This window comes from Peromyscus eremicus, chromosome 8a (genome assembly GCF_949786415.1).
Source record: "Peromyscus eremicus chromosome 8a, PerEre_H2_v1, whole genome shotgun sequence".
NCBI lineage: Eukaryota > Metazoa > Chordata > Mammalia > Rodentia > Cricetidae > Peromyscus > Peromyscus eremicus.
In genome coordinates, this window is record NC_081423.1 from 79,319,789 (window position 1) to 79,332,566 (window position 12,778).

A 12,778-nucleotide genomic window follows, 5' to 3' on the forward strand; every position below is an offset into this window, starting at 1 on the left:
GGTGCGGAGACGGATCTAATTCACCGCGCTCCCGGAAAGGAGATGCACTCCCCAACTTGGCCAGAAACTTCCCAGTAAGCTCACAGGCAGTTCTCTGCTGCCCAGGTTCTGGGAAAGATCCAGGCGAGGCTCCGCCTCCGGTCCCAACTGTGGGAGAGTGCTGGGGGAACATCGCCCAGAACCACTCTGCCTTCTGGGGTGCAGAGGAAAGGTGTGTGGTGCTCAGAGAAGCCAGGGAGGAGGAAGCTGATGCTCAGGGATGGAGTGCAAAGGGAAGGGGCCTCAGAAAACAGGATGGGTTTGAGGCCATCCCCTGATTCTGGGGTCAGGGACCAGGAATGTTCCACTGGCTTCTCAGTGGTACAAGTTTATCCTTCCTCCTAAACTCCTACCCTCTGCTGGGGTGTGGGGAACACCTCCAAACCTCCCACCATTTATATAAGCAATGGACCTAACCGCTCAAACAGCCACTAACCCTGTGCCCACAACTGTCTGCAGAAAGTGAGGGAGCCACACTCTAGAAAAGCCAGGATCTCTTGCTGCAGGTTAGAGAGACAATAGCTACCTTTCCTGTGCTTCCAATAAACAAAAGCCACTATCCACCTCAGTCCTTACAGACAGCATGGGATGGGGGTGGGGGTATACAAGCATTTAATTATCGTGTGATTATTCCAGCCGCGTGTCTCCATCACCCAAGCGTTCTAGCACTTCACTATTGTTGCTTCTGAAATTGCTGTTCGGAGTTTTGCATACGTCACACCACAGTCCTAAAGAGACTGTGAGGGGCCTAGCATCATCCCCCCCACCCCACCTTCAGCCCACTCCCCTTCATGCCAGCCACCACCTACTGAAGAACAGCAGGTGGGGGACAGCTAGAAGCAACAGGCCCAAAGCTGGCTGTAAGTCAGAGTGGATCTGCGCCGCCTGCTAGCTGGGAGACCTTGAGCAAGCTCCTTGCCTTCTCTGTCCATTGTAGAAACGGGGAAAGCAATGCAGCATCCTAGAGGGATTTGGGGTGGGGGTGGAGCCTGAAAAGAATGTGTGCACTTAGCCCAGAACACTGGCATCCAGCAAGCACTCCACAAATGATGGTAGCATTAACCTGGTGGTGTTTTATAGGAAGTATTACGTCCTCAAAAAGTTAGGGGATGGACAGGTCCCGCCCTCACCAGCCAGACCCAAATGCACAGTCCAAATAGGCATTTGCAGCTATGTGTATGAAGCATATGTGAATCTGAAAATCCTGAACAGATGGAATGTGGAGAGCACCTTCTGCTCAGGCCCTTTTTTTTTTTCCTACCAAGAGGCCAGGTGCTGGGTGGAGGGGCAACCAGGCAGCACTGGATTGTGCTAGCCCTGCAAACCACATCCGCAGTCAAATCCGATCACTAGCTAGCGTTTGTTTCGTTATAACAGGTGAACAACACACTTTGTGAAGGATTTTTAGTGTCGGCAGGTCTGCTGACCCTGTTCTTTGGGGAGGGCCCTATGCAAGTGCTCACTGCGCCTATGAGGAAAGGCATGTAAGTGAGGCTTCCCTTCCCAGGTGTAATTTCAATGGACTTCTGGAAGAGTGAAAAGAATATACACCATATACCAAGTCAATAAAAAAAGTTTTTCCTAACCAAAATAATGTCTGGGTCATCAAATTAAATGCACAACATCACATTAATCATGAGATAATTAGCATTTGCTACATGGCTAGCACTCTTGTCCCCAGGAGAGAAAATCAAAGCACTCACAGACCACAAAAAAAAAAATGCTAGTCCTGGAAAATATGGTTTCAACATTGGTATCCACAGAGATTTCTGAACATTCCTGTTGAGCATATGGGAGCTCATGAGTTTTAAGATTTCATTTGTAGTAGATTGAACTGCAGGGAATGACCAAGAAGTATGAAAGCCAGATGTTAAAATAGGAGGCTTTGGGGCTGGAGAGATGGCTCAGCGGTTAAGAGCACCTGCTGCTCTTCTAGAGGACCTGGGTTCAGGTCCCAACATCCACATTGGACAGCTCACAACTCCAGTTCCAGAGGATTTGATGCCCTCTTCTGGCCTCCATAGGAACTTGCATATGCTTGATAGACACACATGCTTGCACACACTAGTAAATAAGTGCTAAACTAAACCTTTTTTAAAAAACAGGTTTTCCTAAATCTTTTCACATCTTCCTTGAAGTTATTCTGCAGACCAGCACGGGCCCAGATCCACAATTCAAGATTCCATATAAGGATGTCTTTTATCAGGTCCTGCATTGTCTGGGGCCTCAAGGCTAGAAGCCAGTAAGGCATCTGAGACCTAGGAAAGCTGTAACTGGGGCCTTGTAGTAGCTATAATGGCAGCAGGATCCAGCTGTGTTCTCTAGAGATTCCAAAAAAAAACAAACAGAAAGAGATGAAGAGGCCTTTCTGGAAATGTCTGTGCACATTCTGAAGCTACCCACACTGCCCCAGAGGGTTGTTATAGACCCAGAAACCAGATTGCTTTATAATAAAGCATATAACTAGGGTTTTTTTAATTAGAGTCAAATGGAAACAACATTCTGTGGGATTATCTTTCCCCCTGTATAAGTTGTCCGGGCACACAGGAAAAGGGAACTGTGACAGAAATCTAAAGAAAGAAAAATACAAAACAAACCCAGGCCCAAAACATAAAATGTGTGAAGAAGAATCAGTGCCATCCCCAGCCTCTTGGCCTCTTGTTTTCCTCATCCCTGCTTGTTCTGTCTGTCTGTCTGTCTATCTATCTACCTAACTATCTATCTATGCTCTGAGCATCAGCCATGGGGTGCTGCTGGGTCAGCACCAGCTGGAACCATGCTGTCCCCCTGATCTCTGCTCAGATGCGTCCTCAGATGTGACATTCTCTCAGACTCCACTGACATTAAGCTCTGTCTCTGATCATTCATGTTCCTCTCCCCACTTAGTAGGTACTCGGTTATTATTTGTAGAACTCAACCCTATGTGTTCCAAGCGTTGCTGTTAGCACAAATCGAGTTTACTATCTTATGCATCAGCCGTACCATGGAGAGAGGATGGAAGTATTAAGAGGTAACCGCTGAGATTTATGCACCACACAGCAGGGAGTGAGTGTGTTCTTAGCCCCTTGCTCATACTGTTGTCCAGAGAGCTGCAAGAGCAGGCGGGGGTCTATAGCTCTGGGCTTGCCAGGGAGCGGTTTCCTTCTATTTTTCTGGCTGTTCCCTTTGCACATCAAGCCTCCCTGCATTTCTCTTGCAGCTGTCACCACAGCACCTTGACATCTGGCTGCACATTAATACATTTGGCATTTTTTTTTAAAAAGCTGTTGTCACTTTTTGTTTGGGGGAAAATGCGTTTCCCTCTTTTTGATGTGATCACCCCCACATGCCCCCCCACCCCGGTTCTTTCTGGTATCAGGTTAGTCAGTGTCAGGGGTGGGGGCCAGAGCCACACTTCAGGAAGGAGTCAGGTGTCGGAGCAGCTAGCACCTCTCTGTCCCTCGTAGGTGGATTCAGTGTCCTGTTCCTCTCAGCCTCTCATTAGTGTCCCTGACACTGTGCCAAGAATGTTGATTGAAATCGACTCTCCGGATACTGATGCTCATTTGTGATGCCCCATGGTTCCTTCACATGTTCACACAGTTAACAGAATCCTCTTCAACTGTTTTCCCAATTGAGATGAGATATTTGGGGATCAAGTAGAGCATTTAATGTAATAAGTGGGCAGTAATCTTCAGAGGTTAATTTGTTTAAAGCCTGTGTAAGATTGGGGTCCCATATGCCCTGTTAGGAGCAAGGACCATTATAATCTATTACTGTTTAAAGTTGAGCTAGCACATAAATTTTAATTCTCTCTTAAATGAAGATGTATTTCCATAGATGTAATGCTAAAATGCCTAATAATATTCTTATAAAGAAATCCAATGAGCTCTTTAACCTAAAATATATAAATATGTTTTTCAAAATGGTCTTTTAAAATGAAAATCTCAGGCCAACGAGATGCCTCAGTAGGTAAAGAGGCCTGCCACCAAACCATATGATCCACATGGTGGGAGAAGAGAGGTAACTCTCAAGTGATCCTGTGACCTCCACACATACACCCTGATGCATGTGAGCATGTGTGTGTACCCACACTCACACACACACAAAAATAACAAATAATAATAATAAAGCCCCCCTTGCACAGAGTAGCAAAAATAAGGAATTTAACTCTCTAACCCACCCCTCTTTTTAAGCAAAACGCCTTTTTTAGAAATCCCAGTTACATTATCATTGTCTTGACTTTGGACCTGGAGAGATACCAGTTTGGTTTCACAGAAGGGTCCGAGATTGATTGTATCAAACCCTCCGAAGCTAAGAAGGTACCAGGAGCTGTGCTCACCATAGCCAACTGTCAAAGGGGCTTCCTCCACTGTGTGACGGGACCCCATCCTCAGACCTCCAGAGACTCCTGGGACCCAGTCCCAGGCCCATCAGGTCACGAGGCTTCCTAACTGGAGGCCACTTTCCGCCACCAGGGAACAAGGCAGAGAGAAGAGAAGTGGGACCTGAGCTTCCTGTTCACATCCATCACCATGGGGCCTGGCAACAGCAGCAAATAATACACATGCCTAATGGCCAGCATTTTTCTTTCTTTCTAGGTGACTCCAAAGGTGCAGTGGAAATCATTGACTCTGTTCTGGGATCTGGGAAGTGAACAAAACACGCTTCCATTTTTTCTTCTCCTTTTTTTTTTTTTTTTTTTTTTTTTGTATCATGACTAAGTGCTGTTGCCCGAAAGGATAAAGGAATCAAGTTTTAGTTTTCATTTTTATCATTGCAAATACATTTACATTCTCCTTTTTTACAAATGCAAAGAGCAGGCAGGCCACTTTCAATAATTTATTTTAAAATCAATGCTAATGAGGTTATGTCTCGTCAGTGGCCGAGTTTTACAATAAAGTCTGATTTATTTAGAAAAGATCTTTGGTGTAGCTTCCCATCTAATGGCGGTGGGAAGGAGGTGGAGTAGCAGGCACGGTGACCCTCCAACTTCGGATCCAATTTGTAATTCACAGCGGAGATCTGACCCAATTTACATTGATTAGAATTGGGAGGCAGAGACAGCTGCGCACGGGCCGCATCGGTAGGATAAACGCTCTCTGCAAAAGTGCTTAAGCACAGCACATTATTGGGCCTTGTGATTGAGTTGTTTGATACCAGGAAAAGAGCTGCGTGCTGTCCAAATTATTGGGCATCTCTACAAGGAGGACGCACCGACGCACCCTCTAATATTGTCGGTCCTGTAAAATTGGCCCCACAGCAAAAAGGAAAACCATCCTAGCAGAAGAAGGGAGGAAGGGGCAGGAGTGAGGAGTCTGGGGGGGAAGAATGATGTTTAGTCTGATTTGTTTCTGCGTGCCCTGTTTCCTACATTTGACTTCATTCCTTCCTTACCTTACATTTTTGTACCTTGAGGGGGGGTTGGGAAGCCCTACAGACGGGAGGGGGAATTCCCTGCTGCTGGACCTTACCCAGTAATAAGAATCCTTCAAAGGGCTGGGGAGAGAGCTCAGCAGTTAAGAGCACTGGTTGCTTTTCCAGAGGACCAGGGTTCGATTCCCAGAACCCATATGGCAGCTCACAAAAACCTGTAACTCCAGTCCTAGGGGATCCAACATTCTCTTCCACGGGCACTAGGCACACATGTGGTACACATACATACAGGTGAAATATTCATATGCAAAAAATAAGAAAATATTTTTTAGAAAATATTCCTTCAAAGTGCTCCTTTTCCACAGGATGTAAGGCAAGTGTGTGTGCACATGTGTGTATGTGTGTCTGTCTGTCTGACTGTGTGTGTGTGCTGTGTAAGACAAAAGGAGAGGGGATAGTGAGAGAAAAGAATAGTGAGCCTATTTCTGCCCCATGTACATGTATATACACATTATAACTCTATATTATAAAATAGGATTACTAAATGTTAGTCTAACACACATACTTTCTTAATAAAGGCCCAGTTCCTGTTACATCAAGTAGTATGAAGCTTGAGATGAAACAGGTTAATGAGGGTAAGAAACTTGGGCCAATCACATTGTGACTTTGGCCATATAAACACTTGACTGGAGTTAGACACTAACATTGACTTAGAACCCATTGTGAATCCCCAGCAATTAATTAAAAGACCATTCCATCTGCCCTCAGGAGCCTATACTCTAATGAACAAGGCAGGCTAAATAAAACAGTAAAAAGATAACTACAGGCCTCAAGTACGAGGAACATAAAACTATGTACATGACCAGCCTCCGATACAGCTGAACAAAAATGGATATGTTAAGGACTAATTAATCACAGAAGGTTTAAAAACTCACTCCCAATCTCTCTCTCTCTCTCTCTCTCTCTCTCTCTCTCTCTCTCTCTCTCTCTCTCTCCCCTCTCTCTCAAACCCTAACTCTGGAGTGACTAAAGCCAAAGAAGATGGCTGCATGCAGATAATAGATACAAGCAAGAATCCCACCAAGAAAGAAGAAATGGGGGTTGAGAGAAAGAGTTGGGTCTCATGATAAGCCCCTTGGTGATTCAATGGGTTGGAAGCTCCATCAAGGCAGGAACTTTGGCATGCCTGTCTGTTGTGTGTCCCCTGTTCCTAGGGCAGCCTCTAGAGTGTAGTGTGTACTTCAGAACGTGAGAAATGGATAATGAATAGAAAGGGGAGGAGAGGATGGCCGATCCAAAGGTGAGAGATGATTGAGGAGGGCAAAGAAGAAAACGTGTTAATGAAAGTTCCTTTAAGGGACAAAGTTCCCTAACTAGGCATGATAACACATGCCTGTAATTCCAGCTCTTGAGAGGCTAAGGTAAGGGAGATCATGAGTTCAAAGTCACCCTGGGCTCCATAGCAAGACTCTGCTTTGAAACACAAGAAAGGGAAGGAGGTCAGTGAGCTCAGAGAAAGGTGACCCCCTCAAAAGAAAGAGCGTGAAGACCAAACCCCACCCCCCACTGATGGCTAACGCTGATCATTTGTCCCCTCAGACGAAGACCTTGATTTAGAAGAGGATGCACGCGGCACTCATGGACGGCGAGGTACAAGACACGATCGCACAACACGGGGTGGAACAACGGGGCTTCCAGGTTGAGAAAGCACTACCATTACTGGACTCTCTAATGAATAGAGTTCTGGTACACGACCCCAAAAGCCCAAAATAGAGTGGCTGGATAGAGAAGTGCCTTAACTTGAAAAGCAGACACCCAATCACTTTAATCGATGTCCTAGTGCAGCCAAGATTTGTCTTCAGAAGGTGGGAAGCCAAACCAGATATTTATTTTTTCCTATCAGTATTTCTTAAATCAGTGCAGTGTAAATAGAATTGCCTCATCTCTAAGAGATCAGAGGATGGAGAATGGAAAGAATGGAAATGTCTCCTCCCTGAGAGGCTCGGAGATTGCGAGTTCAGAGGGGAATGGAAATGTGTCAGATCTGAAAAGTGAAGCTGGGGTGAAGCAGAGAACAACTGGGGGGTGCTGACTTCGCATGGGCTGGTTTGATGCCAGGCACATTCGGAAATGAATATGTAGCAGGTTTGTTGAATACAAAATTACATCTGATTCATCCCAGACTGTTAGCCATGCTTCAGGCTGTTAGCGAGCCCATCCCTCCTAAGGTCAGATGCCGGAGGTGGGGGGGGGGGGTGTCTCCTGAAGTGGGCCAAGGACTTACTCCATTATCAGTGAGGGAGTGCCCCACGTTGTTTGGGCCACCTCAAGGACCTTCATTCTATCAGCAGAGCCGGATTCAGGTCTGATTTGGATACAAGCAGATCCTCCCCAGCCCCCAGGATCTATGGAAATGTTAAGCTCGGGAGTTCTTTCTCCAATTCCCTCCCAGCTGGCTCTCTCTTGGTTTCTCTGGCCCTTTTCTCATTCTTCTCTCTTGCCTCTCCTCCTTTCCTTTTGCCTCTTCTTCTCATTCATAGTCATTTAGCAAAGTATCTTTTCCCCTTTCAATCTTCGTGGCAAATGAACGTGTGTGTGCGCGCGTGTGCATGTGCGTGTGCGCGCACATGCATGCGTGCATGCGTGCGTTCGTGCATGCGTGCGTGCCTGTGTGTGTGTGTGAAGGTCAGAGGAAAACCTCCAGTGTCGATCTTAGGCCTGACCGGGAACCCTTGGTTTGACACAGGCAGGATCTCCTTGCTGTTTTATCACTCCACTGGTCGCCTGGCCCGCTGGCCCAGGACCTGCTCCCCAGGATTCTTTAGTCTCTTGTCCCCCATCTTGCCGTGGAGGCACTGGGATTACAGATTATGTGGAACCTTGCCTGGCTTTTGGGTGGACTTTGGTGATTAAAACCTGCGTCTTCCTGCTTGCTGGACACACGCTTTTCCCCACTGAGCCATCTTCGCCACCCCTGGAGGCGGTGACTCTCAAAGGTTTAGTGAAGGACTCAGGTTTGCAAAGCTCCAGCTTCTCTCAGGGAAGAGGGAAGATGCTCCATGGCATCCGAGGTCGTGCTACCAAAGCAGAAGGGAAAGTATGCGGGGTGCGGAAGCTTCAAAGATGTTAGGAGGCTTCCAGCACGTGGAATTAAGTCCTCTGAGACCTGATTTCTGAAGTTTTGTTGTGATCCTTAGCCCTTAACAGCTGAGCATCTCTCCAGCCCTGAAACCTAATTTCTATCATTTTCTACTTGCTATACAGAATTCCAACAGAAAATCTGTTCTGACCAAGCATGTCCCAACTAAGGCGTTTCTCAACCAACTTCCATCACCAGCATAGGAAGATACATTCTATGTGGATGCCTTGGGTGGACAGCTGGAAGCTTCTTATGGCCAACATTGTATCAAACTCCAGTCAGGAAGTGTCAGTCTCCTGGCAAAGTCTAGCATTCCCCTCCCAGAATCCTCCCTCCTCTCATTTTCTCCTTTTGAGTGGCTTGTGCTCTCTCTCTCCCTGTCTCTCTCTGTCTCTCTCTGTCTGTCTCTGTCTCTCTGTCTCTGTCTCTCTCTGTCTCTCTCTCTGTCTCTGTCTCTCTCTCTCTCTCTCTGTCTCTCTCTCTCTCTCCCTCTCTCTCAGTTTCTATCTGGGAGGTGAGAGGAGATTTATCTTTTACCTATCCCAACAGGTATAATTCAAGCAGGAAGAAATCTTTTGTTCCCCATACTTTCTGCCTCGCAAATAGGTGTCGTTAACATAAGGCTAGCTCTTAAATATGTTTCTGCGGCTTGGACTTCCCACCAGTTATAATGATTGGTGACTTGGCGATTAAAAAAACAGGAGGACTTTTCGCTCTCTCTGCAGAAGCTGAGGCAGGGATTTTTATTATTTGCGTTTACTTATTTATTTATTGAATTTTTATAGTGCCTTTTCTCCAAAGAAGCTGTAAGAACTGCAACACATACGTAACATCCCGATGTCTTCTCTTAGTTCTATAACAACAAAATACAGAGACCTGGGGGAAGAGCCAACAGCCTCAGTGAAGGCTGGGACGGAGGAGATTCCTCGGGAGGTCATAGATCAGCTATGTATGTTTGCTTCTTTTAGTTTTTCTCAGGGGTCTGGGAGGGAAAGGCTTTAAGCAAACCAGCCTGTCCCGCTGCCCTTCCCTGTAAGGTGCTGTGGCATCTGGCATCTGAGCACTTGCGACTCTACCCCACAGACCCTGTCTCTTGCTGCTCCTCTCCCCTCTGACAGACCTGCTAACATTTTTAAAGCCCAACTCCAGATCTTATCCGAAGAGGGAGGGAGGAACAGAATTCAGTTTATCCTTATTGAGTGTTAATGACCCTGTAAGATGCAATTTCTTTTATTTTATTCTGTTACCTAGAAAATCTATCACGGCCTTGTAGTATTGATTGCTCAATCTATAAAGAGCTCGCTTTACAGCATGACTGTTAGTAACAGGGTTACTTTAATGAGTGACTCTTCAACACCTCAGATTTTCTCTAAATTCCAGCCTAGCACTCCCATAGCAGAGCTAACACTAAAAGTCTTTAGTGGTGTGATCATATTTTCCTGCCTTGCTGTGAGAAGGTAACTTCTGGGTAGCCCAAAGCAAGACTCGCTCTGGGCTGTTTGTATAAAATTTACCTTTGCTTTGGGTGTACATACTGTGGAGACACAAGTCACCCTTAGATACATCAAATCCTTGCCCAAAGAAGACCTTGGAATGGGCTCTCTCCTCTCTCTCTCTCTCTCTCTCTCTCTCTCTCTCTCTCTCTCTCTCTCTCTCTCTCCCTCTCTAACTCTCTCTCTCTCTCTAACTCTCTCTCTCTCTCTCTCTTTCTCTCTCTCTCTCTCTCTCTCTCAAGAATTGTGGGCAAACCAGGCGTGGTCTTAATAAGCATCCAGTCATCTCAGAAGAGCAGAAAAGTGATTATTCATGAGCTTTCCATCCTGGAGCCCCTCTGAAGGCCCACGGTGGTGCCCGCAGACAGAGAACTCCCACACCAAAGAAAAGAGAGGATACATAGACTCCTGCAGCTCTTACCCTTTGGTTTTTCCAAGACCAACAGTGAGCTGAGCATCACCCAGCTAAAAATTTTGACCCAATAAAATAAAAGGAACAGATGAGGTGAGATCAGGACCTTTGATTATTCCCCACACATAAATCACACTTGCAAAATTAAGGAGCATGGTAATTTCATTATTCAAAATGAAATGGGCTTGAACCATAAGCAAATGCTATTGAAAATGAGCAAAAAAACCACTCTCCCGGTGCCACAGTGAGTGCACCTGATGAATTTTTTCATACTTCTGAAATCGTTAATAAAGTAGCAGTGGGTGTCTGCTTTGAATGGACTAAAGATGGCGGCCCTTCCTGGCTTGGCTTAGACCGCAGCATTTCAAGACACTGTTCACAGAGTTTTGGTCCAACTCTCCCTGGGCCCTACCCTGCTAGGTTTGTTTGCAAGCTTTTGTCCCTGGTGTTCCTAATTTAAACAGCTGTGCCTGCTGCCAGGCCTCATTGACACCCTACATTCATTGAGAAAATGTAAACAACGCACTGACTGTCGCCTTTTAGCCTCTTTCCCCGGGTCTCAGCTTGAACTCTGAAGTCACCCAGTGTCCTCACAGCTGAACTCTGGGAGGACAGTCAGCTTCTGCTGTTCCGGAAGACAAGGAAAGCCAGACAGGTGTCCTTCCCGGTCCTTTGCCTAGGTGCTCCCAGGAGCACCAGCCTGGACTCCAGCAGAGGAGAAATGCCTGTCGCCGGTCACAAAGAACCTGATGTGGGGTGACAAATAACTTGTGATAACCACCTGGAAAAGAGGAAAACAATTCTATGTCAGCTCTTTGTGATACTCTGTTCACTTGAAGCTTAGCCTCCCCTACACAGGATTAGAAAGAACAAGACACTCCCTGCCGCCCCCCCCCCCCATTTTCTCTAGAAAAACTCCTTCTCAGCGCTGTTAGCGATTTAAATGCAGTGATCATCGCCATTAGCTTCCCTTTCATTGTAATTGTTGTTAATTGTTATAACTGTTTTAGTTATTAGTGTTACCATTATTGCTCTAGGTCCTCTGTCTGTTTTATGCTGAATATATTAGAGCTTTTGCTTTTGAATTACCAGGCTTTATTTAGTGCCGAGTTACGGTTTTTTTGCTTTTTTTTTTTTTTTTTTTGGAGAGACATTGAGAAATGCTGGCATTAAGCTTTATTCTTTTGTTTTTCATTCCAAATGGACAGACTGGAAAAAAAAATAATTAGATGGAATAATGTCCTCAAAATGAGAATGGGGATGTTTTGAATTAATTAACTGGTCAGAAGACTGCACCGTTTCTGACTTAGGCTGTTGTTGCCAGTGTGGTGGAAACCTAACTGGGCCAGAAGCCAGCCCAGACAGGCAAGTCTTGCTGTCAGGCTCCTAACTCCTTTCCCTGTCCTAGGAATCCAGTAGCTGCTCTCAGTCTCCTGAGAGGATGAGCAAGCTTGGTTCAGGGCATCGTGAACTGGCCCTGCGGAGCTGCAGACCCTCAGGCCTTTCCTGGGGCCAAGCATCAGGCATGAAGTCTTGCTCAGCCTCACCTCCTCCCAACTTCAAGGTCTTTCTGTGACACTCAGCAGATCAGGTTTTTGTAGACAACTGAAGCTTCAAAGAAGCTGTCCCCGATCCTGAAGACTCCGCTAAGTTCCCTCTTAGCAGAGCATTCTCAACTTCCTCAGGGTCCTGAATCCTGGGATAGGAACTCTGGTTCACAGTGCCTCCCCCACTAGAGGGTAGCCTTGGGAGCAGGGACCATGTATGACCAGTGTGGAATTCCCAGTGTCTAGTACAGGCCCTGGTATTCAGTTAAGTGCTGTGCAGAGACCTGATGGATGCCAAGAAATGAAATCATGAAGTTGCCTGTACACAAATCCATAAATACAAATCACACAAGTTAAACAAGGATCTTGCAGTATGGGGTCCAACCTTATCCAGCTAAAGAATGACTCCCCCATTGATCTTCTTACTACCAACATACCTCTGTCTAGATAGCAGGTTGAATATGTTCTCCAGTTTTAGCCCTGTCATTCTGATTAACTTTTCAGAGCTGTCCGTCATGGTCCTTAATCTCAGGCTAAGCTGTCTCTTGGGTTCCGGAACACCAAAGGACTTTCTGTATTTTTTGTGTCTTAGAAGGCTCTTGTCATTCCCTCTGATTGATTGAATCTGTCTCCTTGTCTCCCTATCTGTCTCCCTGGTTCCCTGTGCTCCAGCTCCCTGTGTTTTGAGACAAGATCTCTCTCACTATATAGCCCAGGCTAGTCATGAACTCACCTTGTAGCCCAGACTGGCCTCAAACTCAAAGCAATCCTCCTGACTCAGCCTTCTGATTTC

At 46.2% G+C, this 12,778-nt stretch overlaps 1 protein-coding gene across 1 annotated transcript in view; it reads left to right on the forward strand.

Annotated features, from left to right (window-relative positions):
* The window catches only part of Skap1 (src kinase associated phosphoprotein 1), a 295,682-nt gene that overhangs the window by 253,927 nt on the left and 28,977 nt on the right, over positions 1–12,778 (forward strand). The window contains exon 10 of the mRNA XM_059271622.1: positions 6,994–7,044. Coding sequence (XP_059127605.1) covers positions 6,994–7,044 — 51 coding nt within the window. The remainder of the gene's footprint in view (positions 1–6,993; positions 7,045–12,778) is intronic.